The sequence below is a fragment of the Ambystoma mexicanum genome, chromosome 12 (assembly GCF_040938575.1).
Source record: "Ambystoma mexicanum isolate Mex_15411 chromosome 12, UKY_AmexF1_1, whole genome shotgun sequence".
NCBI classification, from domain to species: Eukaryota; Metazoa; Chordata; class Amphibia; order Caudata; family Ambystomatidae; genus Ambystoma; species Ambystoma mexicanum.
The window spans coordinates 68,070,425-68,086,150 of NC_090936.1; the positions used below are offsets into that span (position 1 = coordinate 68,070,425).

A 15,726-nucleotide genomic window follows, 5' to 3' on the forward strand; every position below is an offset into this window, starting at 1 on the left:
AAAAAATTCTGAAGACTTTTCTTTTTAATTTTGGTTTTTTTCTCCTTGTGTTTTAGTTTTCTCTTACCGGTTGCCCGGCCTTTCTTTTTTGGAAGCTCAGACCCAGTGCCAGGATACCTTCGGGTTTTTAGTTGCACATTAACACAATAGCCCTCCTCTGTGGGGGTGCTAAACGTGGCACACCCAAGACACACTTGCCATCTCTTTCTGTGGGTAATCACTCTTGTGCAGAATGGGTCCTATGTCATAATTTTGCCTTTTGTAGGTCGCCTATCAAAAAGGCAATTTTCTTTGGGCTGCTTTTAGGCAGTCTATAAAAAGCGAAAAAAGACATTCTCTCGCTCCCACCACCAAAACTACGCCCTGCCCTGTCTGGCCCGATTCATTCAAAATTGGGGCGATTCACCCCAAACCTCTATTCCTCACCCCCCCCCACCCTTACCTCCACACCCAATATTCCCCCAACCCAAACATACAACACATCAAAACACATACTTTCTCGGTCTCCCTCTGCGGTGCTTCCGGGTCCTGGCGGCTGTCAGCCCCTGCGCGCACTCTTGTGTGGCAGGGGTGTGACAGTTCAATTTAAAAAGACTGCTCCATGCGGTCATGGAACGCTCTTTCTAAAGTGTTTGTTTTATAGTGTTTTTTTTAAAAAAAAGCTACTTCGACGTAATACCCCAGAATGTCCACCCCAGGGTAGTAAAAAGCAATGTCTCTTAGCGTGTGTATTTACATAAAATATTTATTGAATACGATCCTTAACCTCTGGTTCATTTTGTCGGCTCTGGACACTTCTAGGTAGTCTTTTCCGATGTGGTTTTGCTATTATAAAACGCTTCTGTGAATTAGGCCCTTAGTTATTCATGTAAATAATGCACAATGCATGCAACACGTGGGGCTGCTTTCTCATCCGTGCTCCCATATCAGAGGGGATCATGTTCATAAATATTGCCTCCGATGGTCACTTTAGAGCTCTGTTTGACATTGTGCTTCTAAAAAGAGTCAAACTTGACTAGAAACAAAGCCTTCTTCATGAATATTACAGGACAGTTCATGTCTAATGCCAGGGAAGCAACATTTCCGGCAGGGTTTTAGCAGTAGGGAGGGTGAGGAGTGCAAAGCATGGAACTCCTTCAGAGGCTTTCTTCATAAGCGCCTTTCCTATAGAGGCGCTTGGTCACCGCCATGGTGTACATGCGGTAGTTATCGATGATAACCTATCATCTCTGGAAGGATGTGACTCAAGGCTGCCTGATGAAACCAGCCCAGAAACCTCAGGCAAAAAAAAGGAAGTTTTCTGTTGGGTGGAGCGGTAATGCAGCGGTAATAATTAGTCTCCGGCCTGCTTGGCCGTTCTCCCTTCATTCGTTAAATGTGCAGCCGCTTCCTTAATTGTGTTTCAAAACTCGTTGAGGATGTATCTTTTTCCAAAATGAATGCATTTTACTGCAGTGATCAAATCATTGCATGCTTTTATTAGTTCTGTGTGCTTTTACATTTTTTTAAGGTAGTTTGTGTTTTTTTTATAGGTCGTATTTTTATGGCATTATTACTTTTTTAGTTTCAAAGCAATGCGCAATTCATTTTTCCTCTCATATTCGGACCTTTGTGTTTTTACAATTTGTGCATTCTTGCTTTTCTTCAGTAATATTGCTTCTCTTCTCTATTAGTGTAAAGACCAGGGCTATCAATTCCTTACATTTAAACTATCTCCTGTCCCATTAACACTATTTTCCCCATAAACAACACGTCGCAAACAGTTTCTGCAAAGCCTAAGTAAGGATTGGTTGTGTGGCCGTTCCTAGCTTGAAAAACATCAGCAATGGTAACAATAGCAACAGGCTCCCCCTACCTAAAAATCTGGTAGGAGGGATTTGCTACATACCAAAATATCTCACTTTGTGAGGGTTATTAGAGGCTTGAGTAGTGTCCCAGTAGTTGCCCAAAACAACCCTGCTTTCTGCTGCAGAAGCAGATGGAATGTAGTCTTGGACCAAATACTGTCAAAGGGACCCACAAATATCTGTGGGCCACACTATACAATATGGGTGCCATGCTCATATTTGTGTGACACGTGGGGCTCACGATCCCAGCAGAAGATATAGTCGCATGCGATAAAATGAAACATACTATTTGTAGCATGGGGCGGATTATCGCTACAAATGCATAGAACTAGCGTACAGGGCTGTGTACATGGGCCAAAGTGCAGGTTTTCATTAACACAGTAGGACCACTATAGATCCTAAGCCTACAGCTCCCTCCAGCAGTGACAACAGGCGAAGCTAGACAAATTGGACCACCGTGTATCCTAAGGCAACAGCTCCCTCTAGCGGAGCATTCTGTGCATTCGGGCAGCCTCTACTGCGCATGACAGCATTGGACAAACATACATCTGGCCTTTTATTATATAGTAAGATATTACAACATAACTTATACAACAAAATATATAGCGTATACAATGCCTGTAGTTGGTGAATGTCACACTACAACAGGAAAAATTGCTATATTTAGCTGCAATTCACCTAGGCAACAAATAGAAAATAATTATCCATTGGACAAACATACAGCTGGCCTTTTATTAACTAGTAAGATATTACATCATAACTAATACAACAAAATATATAACGTATACAATGCCTATGGTTGGCCAAAGTAACTACAACAGGAACGTTACTATATTCAGCTGCAGTCCGCCTGCGCTAATTATCCATTGGACGGGTGGGCCTTGCGCTAGAGCTAGAAAGCAAGACTATTTCTGGCACGAGGAAAACAAATTAATACAATTTCTAGCTTGGCAGAAATCATACCACACTGCCCTGCAGGGTCTGGCGAGGAACCGGATTGGTTAAGAATTCTGGAGTGGATGGCAAATGGCCCTCCCATACATGGCCACCAAGGTCAAAGTTTTTTTTAGGCAAGACAGTGAAAAGGTTTGGTGATGTGACAAAGTACAAATCCCTGAAATGTGGGTGATTTGTAGTTCGTACGAACATTTTTGGCCCGGACTACTGCAAAACTTCAGTGAACCGCTGCCAACATCTCCCGAAGCAGTATACGTCGCCTTTACTTGTGGCTATTTCGGGCCTCATTACTATACATTTCAAGTGAGTCCTATGTGATAAAGTCAAAAATCCATAAAGGATATTCTCATCAACAATATGCATTGCAGAGAGATCGGTCTCCCGTAGTCACAACGCCAGCAATTACTTTGAAGGAATTTACTTCGATGTAATTACTTCAAAAATTCATCAAAAAAATATAAGGCATTGTGGGTAAAGGGGTAAAAAGGGGGGTTGAGAGGGGCTTGGGATAGGGGTAGTAGTGTAGGAGAAAGTGGGGGGCCCAATTAAAAAAAATAATTTGATGCAACATTTCGAAGTATTTACTTCGAACTAAATGACTTTGAAGTCATTACTGGCGTCGGAATGACATGCAACCTATAGATCAGTTATATTGATCCTTAGGTTAATGTCTACACTGCCTACTTGCCTACATTTTATCCCGACCTTGCTGTGCAGAAATTGAGCTCATGGGTAGGCGAAAAAAATGTTTTGGCCAATTTTCAGCTTACCATGGTTTAACTTCCTAAGGCTATAGTAGATCAGTAGTGTGCCGGGGTCACCCTGTGATCAGTCCATAACATGCTACAGCAGAGGTCCCCAACCTGCAGCTCTACTGATGTTTTTGGACTACGACTTCCACAATCCACACCTTTAACTATGCTGGCTGGGGCTGCTGGGAGTTGCAGTCCTAAACAGTTTGAGAGTGAAAGGTTGCATGTCCCTGTTGCAAATTACTCACAAAGTTATGTTATGTTATGTTATTGAAACGTATAAAGCGCGCGGTCACCCGGGGTTATCATTTCGCTGGAGAGAGAGATCAGTAATCCACAAGCCCATCTAACTCAGACAACTAGAACAGATACGTTTTTATAGCCTTTCTAAATGCCCAATGATTAGACAGGTTTTTTAGTGCCAGTGGGCCTTCATTCCATAATTGTGCTGTGGCTACCGAGAAAGCCTGGCCTCCAATACGAGAAAGGGCAGACAGCTGGAACACATAGCAAACCCGCAGAAGCTGATCTTAATGAACGTTTAGGGAAATATCAGGTACATTTAGCCCGTAGATATTCCACCCCTTGATTGTTCAGTGCGCGATGGACCACGCAAAGCGCGTTGAACCGAATGCGCCTTCAGCCCACATTAACTGTTACTGTACAGGATTCGCCTCATTCTCAGCCAGCGTTGTGCCAGATTCACCCAACCACACCTGCAAATATAGTGCCGAATCTACCTCTAGTGACCACTAGTGACTTGTGAGTGATCACCATTAGTCGGGGAGGTATTCCACCATCACATCTCAGGCCCAGTTCTTCGAAGCCTATTACATCAAATTTGCTTAACACATTTCTCCGCAATGTAAACAGGGTGTTGGGTTAGGGTATTATTTAAGTTGGGGAGGGGGGATAGCAGGGGGTGCGCCCCTGCATTGATTTGCGGTGAAATGTGTTTAAAAAAATAACATTCAATAAAATAGGCTTTGAATAAATATTCTCGAGCAAATCACATAGATCCATAATTAGCAATTTATTTAAGGGCCACTCAAATCAGCCATTATCTGGCCCAGCAACTTTATTTTGCCCGCGCATCTTTCGTAATCCAGCAAAGATCCTAATGTGAGCAATTTATCATAGCGTGCCCACGTGGCTTTCTGAAGGTTTATATCTGCAAATTTGATTTGTGCAACCACAATTAAATGTCATGTGCTCATCTAAAGGAATTGCTGGTAGACATGTGATTCATGAAAATCGAATTCTGCAAATGCATTTCCAGCTGCCTGACCATGCTACAGAGGCCTTAGATTCATGGCCAGGAGCCGCAAAGATGTGCATGCCTGCATTTTAGTGCACACATTCTGCCATGCATTTCCAGCTGCTTGACCATGCTACAGAGGCCTTAGATTCAGGGCCAGGAGCCGCAAAGATGTGCATGCCTGCATTTTAGTGCACACATTCTGCCATGCATTTCCAGCTGCTTGACCATGCTACAGAGGACTTAAATTCAGGGCCAGGAGCCGCAAAGATGTGCATGCCTGCATTTTAGTGCACACATTCTGCCATGCATTTCCAGCTGCTTGACCATGCTACAGAGGCCTTAGATTCAGGGCCAGGAGCCGCAAAGATGTGCATGCCTGCATTTTAGTGCACACATTCTGCCATGCATTTCCAGCTGCTTGACCATGCTACAGAGGCCTTAGATTCAGGGCCAGGAGCCGCAAAGATGTGCATGCCTGCATTTTAGTGCACACATTCTGCCATGCATTTCCAGCTGCTTGACCATGCTACAGAGGCCTTAGATTCAGGGCCAGGAGCCGCAAAGATGTGCATGCCTGCATTTTAGTGCACACATTCTGCCATGCATTTCTAGCTGCTTGACCATGCTACAGAGGACTTAAATTCAGGGCCAGGAGCCGCAAAGATGTGCATGCCTGCATTTTAGTGCACACATTCTGCCATGCATTTCCAGCTGCTTGACCATGCTACAGAGGCCTTAGATTCAGGGCCAGGAGCCGCAAAGATGTGCATGCCTGCATTTTAGTGCACACATTCTGCCATGCATTTCCAGCTGCTTGACCATGCTACAGAGGCCTTAGATTCAGGGCCAGGAGCCACAAAGATGTGCATGCCTGCATTTTAGTGCACACATTCTGCCATGCATTTCCAGCTGCTTGACCATGCTACAGAGGACTTAAATTCAGGGCCAGGAGCCGCAAAGATGTGCATGCCTGCATTTTAGTGCACACATTCTGCCATGCATTTCCAGCTGCTTGACCATGCTACAGAGGCCTTAGATTCAGGGCCAGGAGCCGCAAAGATGTGCATGCCTGCATTTTAGTGCACACATTCTGCCATGCATTTCCAGCTGCTTGACCATGCTACAGAGGCCTTAGATTCAGGGCCAGGAGCCGCAAAGATGTGCATGCCTGCATTTTAGTGCACACATTCTGCCATGCATTTCCAGCTGCTTGACCATGCTACAGAGGACTTAAATTCAGGGCCAGGAGCCGCAAAGATGTGCATGCCTGCATTTTAGTGCACACATTCTGCCATGCATTTCCAGCTGCTTGACCATGCTACAGAGGCCTTAGATTCATGGCCAGGAGCCGCAAAGATGTGCATGCCTGCATTTTAGTGCACACATTCTGCCATGCATTTCCAGCTGCTTGACCATGCTACAGAGGACTTAAATTCAGGGCCAGGAGCCGCAAAGATGTGCATGCCTGCATTTTAGTGCACACATTCTGCCATGCATTTCCAGCTGCTTGACCATGCTACAGAGGCCTTAGATTCATGGCCAGGAGCCGCAAAGATGTGCGTGCCTGCATTTTAGTGCACACATTCTGCCATGCATTTCCAGCTGCTTGACCATGCTACAGAGGCCTTAGATTCAGGGCCAGGAGCCGCAAAGATGTGCATGCCTGCATTTTAGTGCACACATTCTGCCATGCATTTCCAGCTGCTTGACCATGCTACAGAGGCCTTAGATTCATGGCCAGGAGCCGCAAAGATGTGCATGCCTGCATTTTAGTGCACACATTCTGCCATGCATTTCCAGCTGCTTGACCATGCTACAGAGGCCTTAGATTCATGGCCAGGAGCCGCAAAGATGTGCATGCCTGCATTTTAGTGCACACATTCTGCCATGCATTTCCAGCTGCTTGACCATGCTACAGAGGCCTTAGATTCATGGCCAGGAGCCGCAAAGATGTGCATGCCTGCATTTTAGTGCACACATTCTGCCATGCATTTCCAGCTGCTTGACCATGCTACAGAGGACTTAGATTCAGGGCCAGGAGCCGCAAAGATGTGCATGCCTGCATTTGAGTGCACACATTCTGCCATGCATTTCCAGCTGCTTGACCATGCTACAGAGGACTTAGATTCATGGCCAGGAGCCGCAAAGATGTGCATGCCTGCATTTTAGTGCACACATTCTGCCATGCATTTCCAGCTGCTTGACCATGCTACAGAGGCCTTAGATTCAGGGCCAGGAGCCGCAAAGATGTGCATGCCTGCATTTTAGTGCACACATTCTGCCATGCATTTCCAGCTGCTTGACCATGCTACAGAGGCCTTAGATTCAGGGCCAGGAGCCGCAAAGATGTGCATGCCTGCATTTTAGTGCACACATTCTGCCATGCATTTCCAGCTGCTTGACCATGCTACAGAGGCCTTAAATTCAGGGCCAGGAGCCGCAAAGATGTGCATGCCTGCATTTGAGTGCACACATTCTGCCATGCATTTCCAGCTGCTTGACCATGCTACAGAGGCCTTAGATTCATGGCCAGGAGCCGCAAAGATGTGCATGCCTGCATTTTAGTGCACACATTCTGCCATGCATGTCCAGCTGCTTGACCATGCTACAGAGGCCTTAGATTCAGGGCCAGGAGCCGCAAAGATGTGCATGCCTGCATTTTAGTGCACACATTCTGCCATGCATTTCCAGCTGCTTGACCATGCTACAGAGGACTTAGATTCAGGGCCAGGAGCCGCAAAGATGTGCATGCCTGCATTTTAGTGCACACATTCTGCCATGCATTTCCAGCTGCTTGACCATGCTACAGAGGCCTTAGATTCATGGCCAGGAGCCGCAAAGATGTGCATGCCTGCATTTTAGTGCACACATTCTGCCATGCATTTCCAGCTGCTTGACCATGCTACAGAGGCCTTAGATTCAGGGCCAGGAGCCGCAAAGATGTGCATGCCTGCATTTTAGTGCACACATTCTGCCATGCATTTCCAGCTGCTTGACCATGCTACAGAGGACTTAGATTCAGGGCCAGGAGCCGCAAAGATGTGCATGCCTGCATTTTAGTGCACACATTCTGCCATGCATTTCCAGCTGCTTGACCATGCTACAGAGGCCTTAGATTCAGGGCCAGGAGCCGCAAAGATGTGCATGCCTGCATTTTAGTGCACACATTCTGCCATGCATTTCCAGCTGCTTGACCATGCTACAGAGGCCTTAGATTCAGGGCCAGGAGCCGCAAAGATGTGCATGCCTGCATTTTAGTGCACACATTCTGCCATGCATTTCCAGCTGCTTGACCATGCTACAGAGGCCTTAGATTCAGGGCCAGGAGCCGCAAAGATGTGCATGCCTGCATTTTAGTGCACACATTCTGCCATGCATTTCCAGCTGCTTGACCATGCTACAGAGGACTTAGATTCAGGGCCAGGAGCCGCAAAGATGTGCATGCCTGCATTTTAGTGCACACATTCTGCCATGCATTTCCAGCTGCTTGACCATGCTACAGAGGACTTAGATTCAGGGCCAGGAGCCGCAAAGATGTGCATGCCTGCATTTTAGTGCACACATTCTGCCATGCATTTCCAGCTGCTTGACCATGCTACAGAGGACTTAAATTCAGGGCCAGGAGCCGCAAAGATGTGCATGCCTGCATTTTAGTGCACACATTCTGCCATGCATTTCCAGCTGCTTGACCATGCTACAGAGGACTTAAATTTAGGGCCAGGAGCCGCAAAGATGTGCATGCCTGCATTTTAGTGCACACATTCTGCCATGCATTTCCAGCTGCTTGACCATGCTACAGAGGACTTAAATTCAGGGCCAGGAGCCGCAAAGATGTGCATGCCTGCATTTTAGTGCACACATTCTGCCATGCATTTCCAGCTGCTTGACCATGCTACAGAGGACTTAAATTCAGGGCCAGGAGCCGCAAAGATGTGCATGCCTGCATTTTAGTGCACACATTCTGCCATGCATTTCCAGCTGCTTGACCATGCTACAGAGGACTTAAATTCAGGGCCAGGAGCCGCAAAGATGTGCATGCCTGCATTTTAGTGCACACATTCTGCCATGCATTTCCAGCTGCTTGACCATGCTACAGAGGACTTAAATTCAGGGCCAGGAGCCGCAAAGATGTGCATGCCTGCATTTTAGTGCACACATTCTGCCATGCATTTCCAGCTGCTTGACCATGCTACAGAGGCCTTAGATTCAGGGCCAGGAGCCGCAAAGATGTGCATGCCTGCATTTTAGTGCACACATTCTGCCATGCATTTCCAGCTGCTTGACCATGCTACAGAGGACTTAAATTCAGGGCCAGGAGCCGCAAAGATGTGCATGCCTGCATTTTAGTGCACACATTCTGCCATGCATTTCCAGCTGCTTGACCATGCTACAGAGGCCTTAGATTCAGGGCCAGGAGCCGCAAAGATGTGCATGCCTGCATTTGAGTGCACACATTCTGCCATGCATTTCCAGCTGCTTGACCATGCTACAGAGGCCTTAGATTCATGGCCAGGAGCCGCAAAGATGTGCATGCCTGCATTTGAATGCATACATTCTGCCATGCATTTCCAGCTGCTTGACCATGCTACAGAGGCCTTAGATTCAGGGCCAGGAGCCGCAAAGATGTGCATGCCTGCATTTGAGTGCACACATTCTGCCATGCATTTCCAGCTGCTTGACCATGCTACAGAGGCCTTAGATTCATGGCCAGGAGCCGCAAAGATGTGCATGCCTGCATTTTAGTGCACACATTCTGCCATGCATTTCCAGCTGCTTGACCATGCTACAGAGGCCTTAGATTCATGGCCAGGAGCCGCAAAGATGTGCATGCCTGCATTTTAGTGCACACATTCTGCCATGCATTTCCAGCTGCTTGACCATGCTACAGAGGCCTTAGATTCATGGCCAGGAGCCGCAAAGATGTGCATGCCTGCATTTTAGTGCACACATTCTGCCATGCATTTCCAGCTGCTTGACCATGCTACAGAGGCCTTAGATTCATGGCCAGGAGCCGCAAAGATGTGCATGCCTGCATTTTAGTGCACACATTCTGCCATGCATTTCCAGCTGCTTGACCATGCTACAGAGGACTTAAATTCAGGGCCAGGAGCCGCAAAGATGTGCATGCCTGCATTTTAGTGCACACATTCTGCCATGCATTTCCAGCTGCTTGACCATGCTACAGAGGACTTAAATTCAGGGCCAGGAGCCGCAAAGATGTGCATGCCTGCATTTTAGTGCACACATTCTGCCATGCATTTCCAGCTGCTTGACCATGCTACAGAGGCCTTAGATTCATGGCCAGGAGCTGCAAAGATGTGCATGCCTGCATTTTAGTGCACACATTCTGCCATGCATTTCCAGCTGCTTGACCATGCTACAGAGGACTTAGATTCAGGGCCAGGAGCCGCAAAGATGTGCATGCCTGCATTTTAGTGCACACATTCTGCCATGCATTTCCAGCTGCTTGACCATGCTACAGAGGCCTTAGATTCATGGCCAGGAGCCGTAAAGATGTCCATGCCTGCATTTTAGTGCACACATTCTGCCATGCATTTCCAGCTGCTTGACCATGCTACAGAGGCCTTAGATTCATGGCCAGGAGCCGCAAAGATGTGCATGCCTGCATTTTAGTGCACACATTCTGCCATGCATTTCCAGCTGCTTGACCATGCTACAGAGGCCTTAGATTCATGGCCAGGAGCCGCAAAGATGTGCATGCCTGCATTTTAGTGCACACATTCTGCCATGCATTTCCAGCTGCTTGACCATGCTACAGAGGCCTTAGATTCATGGCCAGGAGCCGCAAAGATGTGCATGCCTGCATTTTAGTGCACACATTCTGCCATGCATTTCCAGCTGCTTGACCATGCTACAGAGGACTTAAATTCAGGGCCAGGAGCCGCAAAGATGTGCATGCCTGCATTTTAGTGCACACATTCTGCCATGCATTTCCAGCTGCTTGACCATGCTACAGAGGCCTTAGATTCATGGCCAGGAGCCGCAAAGATGTGCATGCCTGCATTTTAGTGCACACATTCTGCCATGCATTTCCAGCTGCTTGACCATGCTACAGAGGACTTAGATTCAGGGCCAGGAGCCGCAAAGATGTGCATGCCTGCATTTTAGTGCACACATTCTGCCATGCATTTCCAGCTGCTTGACCATGCTACAGAGGCCTTAGATTCATGGCCAGGAGCCGCAAAGATGTGCATGCCTGCATTTTAGTGCACACATTCTGCCATGCATTTCCAGCTGCTTGACCATGCTACAGAGGCCTTAGATTCAGGGCCAGGAGCCGTAAAGATGTGCATGCCTGCATTTTAGTGCACACATTCTGCCATGCATTTCCAGCTGCTTGACCATGCTACAGAGGACTTAGATTCAGGGCCAGGAGCCGCAAAGATGTGCATGCCTGCATTTTAGTGCACACATTCTGCCATGCATTTCCAGCTGCTTGACCATGCTACAGAGGCCTTAGATTCAGGGCCAGGAGCCGCAAAGATGTGCATGCCTGCATTTTAGTGCACACATTCTGCCATGCATTTCCAGCTGCTTGACCATGCTACAGAGGCCTTAGATTCATGGCCAGGAGCCGCAAAGATGTGCATGCCTGCATTTTAGTGCACACATTCTGCCATGCATTTCCAGCTGCTTGACCATGCTACAGAGGCCTTAGATTCAGGGCCAGGAGCCGCAAAGATGTGCATGCCTGCATTTTAGTGCACACATTCTGCCATGCATTTCCAGCTGCTTGACCATGCTACAGAGGACTTAGATTCAGGGCCAGGAGCCGCAAAGATGTGCATGCCTGCATTTTAGTGCACACATTCTGCCATGCATTTCCAGCTGCTTGACCATGCTACAGAGGACTTAGATTCAGGGCCAGGAGCCGCAAAGATGTGCATGCCTGCATTTTAGTGCACACATTCTGCCATGCATTTCCAGCTGCTTGACCATGCTACAGAGGACTTAGATTCAGGGCCAGGAGCCGCAAAGATGTGCATGCCTGCATTTTAGTGCACACATTCTGCCATGCATTTCCAGCTGCTTGACCATGCTACAGAGGACTTAAATTCAGGGCCAGGAGCCGCAAAGATGTGCATGCCTGCATTTTAGTGCACACATTCTGCCATGCATTTCCAGCTGCTTGACCATGCTACAGAGGACTTAATTTCAGGGCCAGGAGCCGCAAAGATGTGCATGCCTGCATTTTAGTGCACACATTCTGCCATGCATTTCCAGCTGCTTGACCATGCTACAGAGGACTTAGATTCAGGGCCAGGAGCCGCAAAGATGTGCATGCCTGCATTTTAGTGCACACATTCTGCCATGCATTTCCAGCTGCTTGACCATGCTACAGAGGCCTTAGATTCATGGCCAGGAGCCGCAAAGATGTGCATGCCTGCATTTTAGTGCACACATTCTGCCATGCATTTCCAGCTGCTTGACCATGCTACAGAGGACTTAAATTCAGGGCCAGGAGCCGCAAAGATGTGCATGCCTGCATTTTAGTGCACACATTCTGCCATGCATTTCCAGCTGCTTGACCATGCTACAGAGGACTTAAATTCAGGGCCAGGAGCCGCAAAGATGTGCATGCCTGCATTTTAGTGCACACATTCTGCCATGCATTTCCAGCTGCTTGACCATGCTACAGAGGCCTTAGATTCAGGGCCAGGAGCCGCAAAGATGTGCATGCCTGCATTTTAGTGCACACATTCTGCCATGCATTTCCAGCTGCTTGACCATGCTACAGAGGCCTTAGATTCATGGCCAGGAGCCGCAAAGATGTGCATGCCTGCATTTTAGTGCACACATTCTGCCATGCATTTCCAGCTGCTTGACCATGCTACAGAGGACTTAAATTCAGGGCCAGGAGCCGCAAAGATGTGCATGCCTGCATTTTAGTGCACACATTCTGCCATGCATTTCCAGCTGCTTGACCATGCTACAGAGGCCTTAGATTCAGGGCCAGGAGCCGCAAAGATGTGCATGCCTGCATTTGAGTGCACACATTCTGCCATGCATTTCCAGCTGCTTGACCATGCTACAGAGGCCTTAGATTCATGGCCAGGAGCCGCAAAGATGTGCATGCCTGCATTTTAGTGCACACATTCTGCCATGCATTTCCAGCTGCTTGACCATGCTACAGAGGCCTTAGATTCATGGCCAGGAGCCGCAAAGATATGCATGCCTGCATTTGAATGCATACATTCTGCCATGCATTTCCAGCTGCTTGACCATGCTACAGAGGCCTTAGATTCATGGCCAGGAGCCGCAAAGATGTGCATGCCTGCATTTGAATGCAAACATTCTGCCATGCATTTTACAGTATCATTTGAGCGGAGTGTTGTGGTCACAGGATATAATCACTAATTTAAGTTTATTCAGCAACAAATATATTCCATGAAAAATCTACATAGAAACAAAAACGTATCAAAGCACTTAACTCCAAATTATAATAACATTCTAAAATACATTAGAATTAAAAAGTAACTTCTAAAATCATCTGAAACATTCCTAGCATAGATTGGTTCTGTTTCCAGCCCGGCGGCCATTTCTAATCGCCCATGCTTTCCGCGGAAAATTTGTCGTGGCCGATCTTTGGGCACCAAATTAGCCTGCAAAGCATCCTCTTCAGAGCTAACTCTCAGTTGGCAAAATAAGCTGTGAGGAGTCTCATGGTTTCACAGAGTCAAGCTGGACTAGGTGAACGGGGGCTCCTTCCCCATTGACGCATGACTGCTCACTCTTTAGCCCCCCCCTTGCTTCATCCGAACACACACATGCCCCTCCTGATGTGACGACAATGACCCCAGGCCCTCCACCTTCTCTTGCAGTACCTCCCTCACTAGACAGGTCGGGCCATAAGACAGAGGAATAAGCCCTCCAAGCACAGCAAGGGAGCCGCAACCCAACAGAGGGTTTGACGGGCTCTCCCCCACAAATGATTTAACATAATGGGTTTTAATGGCGCAACTTGCAGGAAACTTTCTGTGAAACATTGGGTAGAAAGGAAATGTCCCCTGAAAGGTGCAGTGTATCCACAATTAATAAAAAGATGCTTTAAAGTATCTACACTGCCCAACGCCCCCCGCAATCTACCAATCCTCTCTACTCTTCCAACTCCTTTTTACTGCCTACAGGAAACATACATCCCCTTTATGCCGTGCCGGTGGTTGGATGTTTGCTACCGCAGGTCACGTACCATTTTGACAACCCCCTTTACAGTTTTGCCCTATTTGATGTTTTCAGGGACAAAATGGCGCTCTGGGTTGGTGCCCTTTTGCGGTTGGTCCCAAAGCCGCAGCCTCCACTTGTCCTATATATATTTGAATGTATTTATTGAGAGAACAAGGTGTTTCGACTAGACACACTTAATAGAGAAGCAACAATATGATATGATTGGTTATTTATAACGCACTTAATACCCAAAGGATTCTAAGCACGGACCGAGGATCGAACGTGTCGTCTTGCTTCCAAGACGAGCACATTGCCCCTGAGCTATCCTCCCAAAATCCTCTAACAAGTGCCTTATATTAGAGGGAATGATAATGGGTGACTGACCAGTTGATGTTACTGAATACAAGATACATAAACCAGGGACAGGACAGTACACCTGACAGACCGGTAGCACCGGTATTTGGAGACACTCATTTCCCCCACAACTTGTGTGCTAATTATCTGCAGTGATCCTAGCGAGGATAATGACCTGTGATTGCTCCTGACCGTGCGCGTCTCTCCACAGATATTGACGAGTGTGCGGAAGGACGCCATTATTGCCGCGAGAACACGATGTGCGTAAACACGCCGGGCTCGTTCATGTGCATTTGCAAAACAGGCTACATCCGGATCGATGATTATTCCTGCACAGGTAAGGGCAGCTTTCCAAATCACACAGCATGCTGGCTATTGATCAGACACGAAAGGCACTGGCTGAAACGTTTTAACCTTTACAAGAACTGCGTGGCCATCTTTGAACTCTTAATACTTGTATCTCTCATGTGTTTGTGTTTACCAGCTTCTTCGCCTTTCACATCCATCATCTCCCCGAATTTTATTTTATTTTTACTTGTATTGCTAATAGCGCAAACCTAGCTTGAGAGCTGCTGAGTATTTTACAATGCTGGTCCGGGGGGAGGGGCAACTTTGGGCTAAGTGGAGGAAGGGCGGGCTTTGTATTCGTCTGGCAGGTATTGTTGAAAGAGCCACGTTTTAAGTGTTTTGTGGAACCAGGGGAGTTGTGGGGGCATTTCAAGCCTCTGCCTGGATTGAGTTCCAGATGGCTGGTGTGTGGCAGGAGACAGACTGCTTGCCAGTCTGTTCTTTATGGGATGGGTTTGTCTCCAACCTTTTGATAGTTTTGCTGCGTGAGCCGCATATCTTATGTTATTTGATATTTATAGGGCGCTGCTTGTTATTTGTTGTTGCTTCGAAGCGCTGCATATGTTGGCATTTTTATGCCGGCCGCATAGGCAGACTTTCAGAAAGTTTTCAAAAGTTTCCTTCTGTACACTATATCCTCCTTGCATTTCCTTTATATGGGGCACACGACATTACACCCCATTACACCCTCCTCCACTCTTAAAAAAAGTCACTACACCCTCCTCCCTTCTGGAAGCCAGTACCCTCGATGTTCTGGAAGCCTCAGTTCTGATGCAATGCTCCAAAGGGCCACAGAGCAAACAGGTGTTATTAGTTTTGGCTATTAGGTGGCGCTAAAAAAGCGCTACCTTTAAGCCAAAAGTATTGTCATTAAAATAAGAGCTTTATGATAAGAGCTTCGAATAGGGTCTTTGAATGAGGCTCTCTAATGCTGTTCAAAGCAGCGACATATGAAGATGGATTTGTGTAGTTTGGCTGTGTGTCCCATCCATTTAACGCCCAACTTTAAGTTAAATCTATA

At 47.2% G+C, this 15,726-nt stretch overlaps 1 protein-coding gene across 4 annotated transcripts in view; it reads left to right on the forward strand.

The window, feature by feature from the left end:
* Nucleotides 1-15,726, forward strand: part of NELL2 (neural EGFL like 2) — an 871,367-nt gene that overhangs the window by 459,200 nt on the left and 396,441 nt on the right. For all 4 annotated transcript variants that reach the window (XM_069628010.1, XM_069628008.1, XM_069628011.1 and 1 more), the window contains one exon: nucleotides 14,569-14,694. In XM_069628010.1, the coding sequence (XP_069484111.1) occupies nucleotides 14,569-14,694 (126 nt within the window). The remainder of the gene's footprint in view (nucleotides 1-14,568; nucleotides 14,695-15,726) is intronic.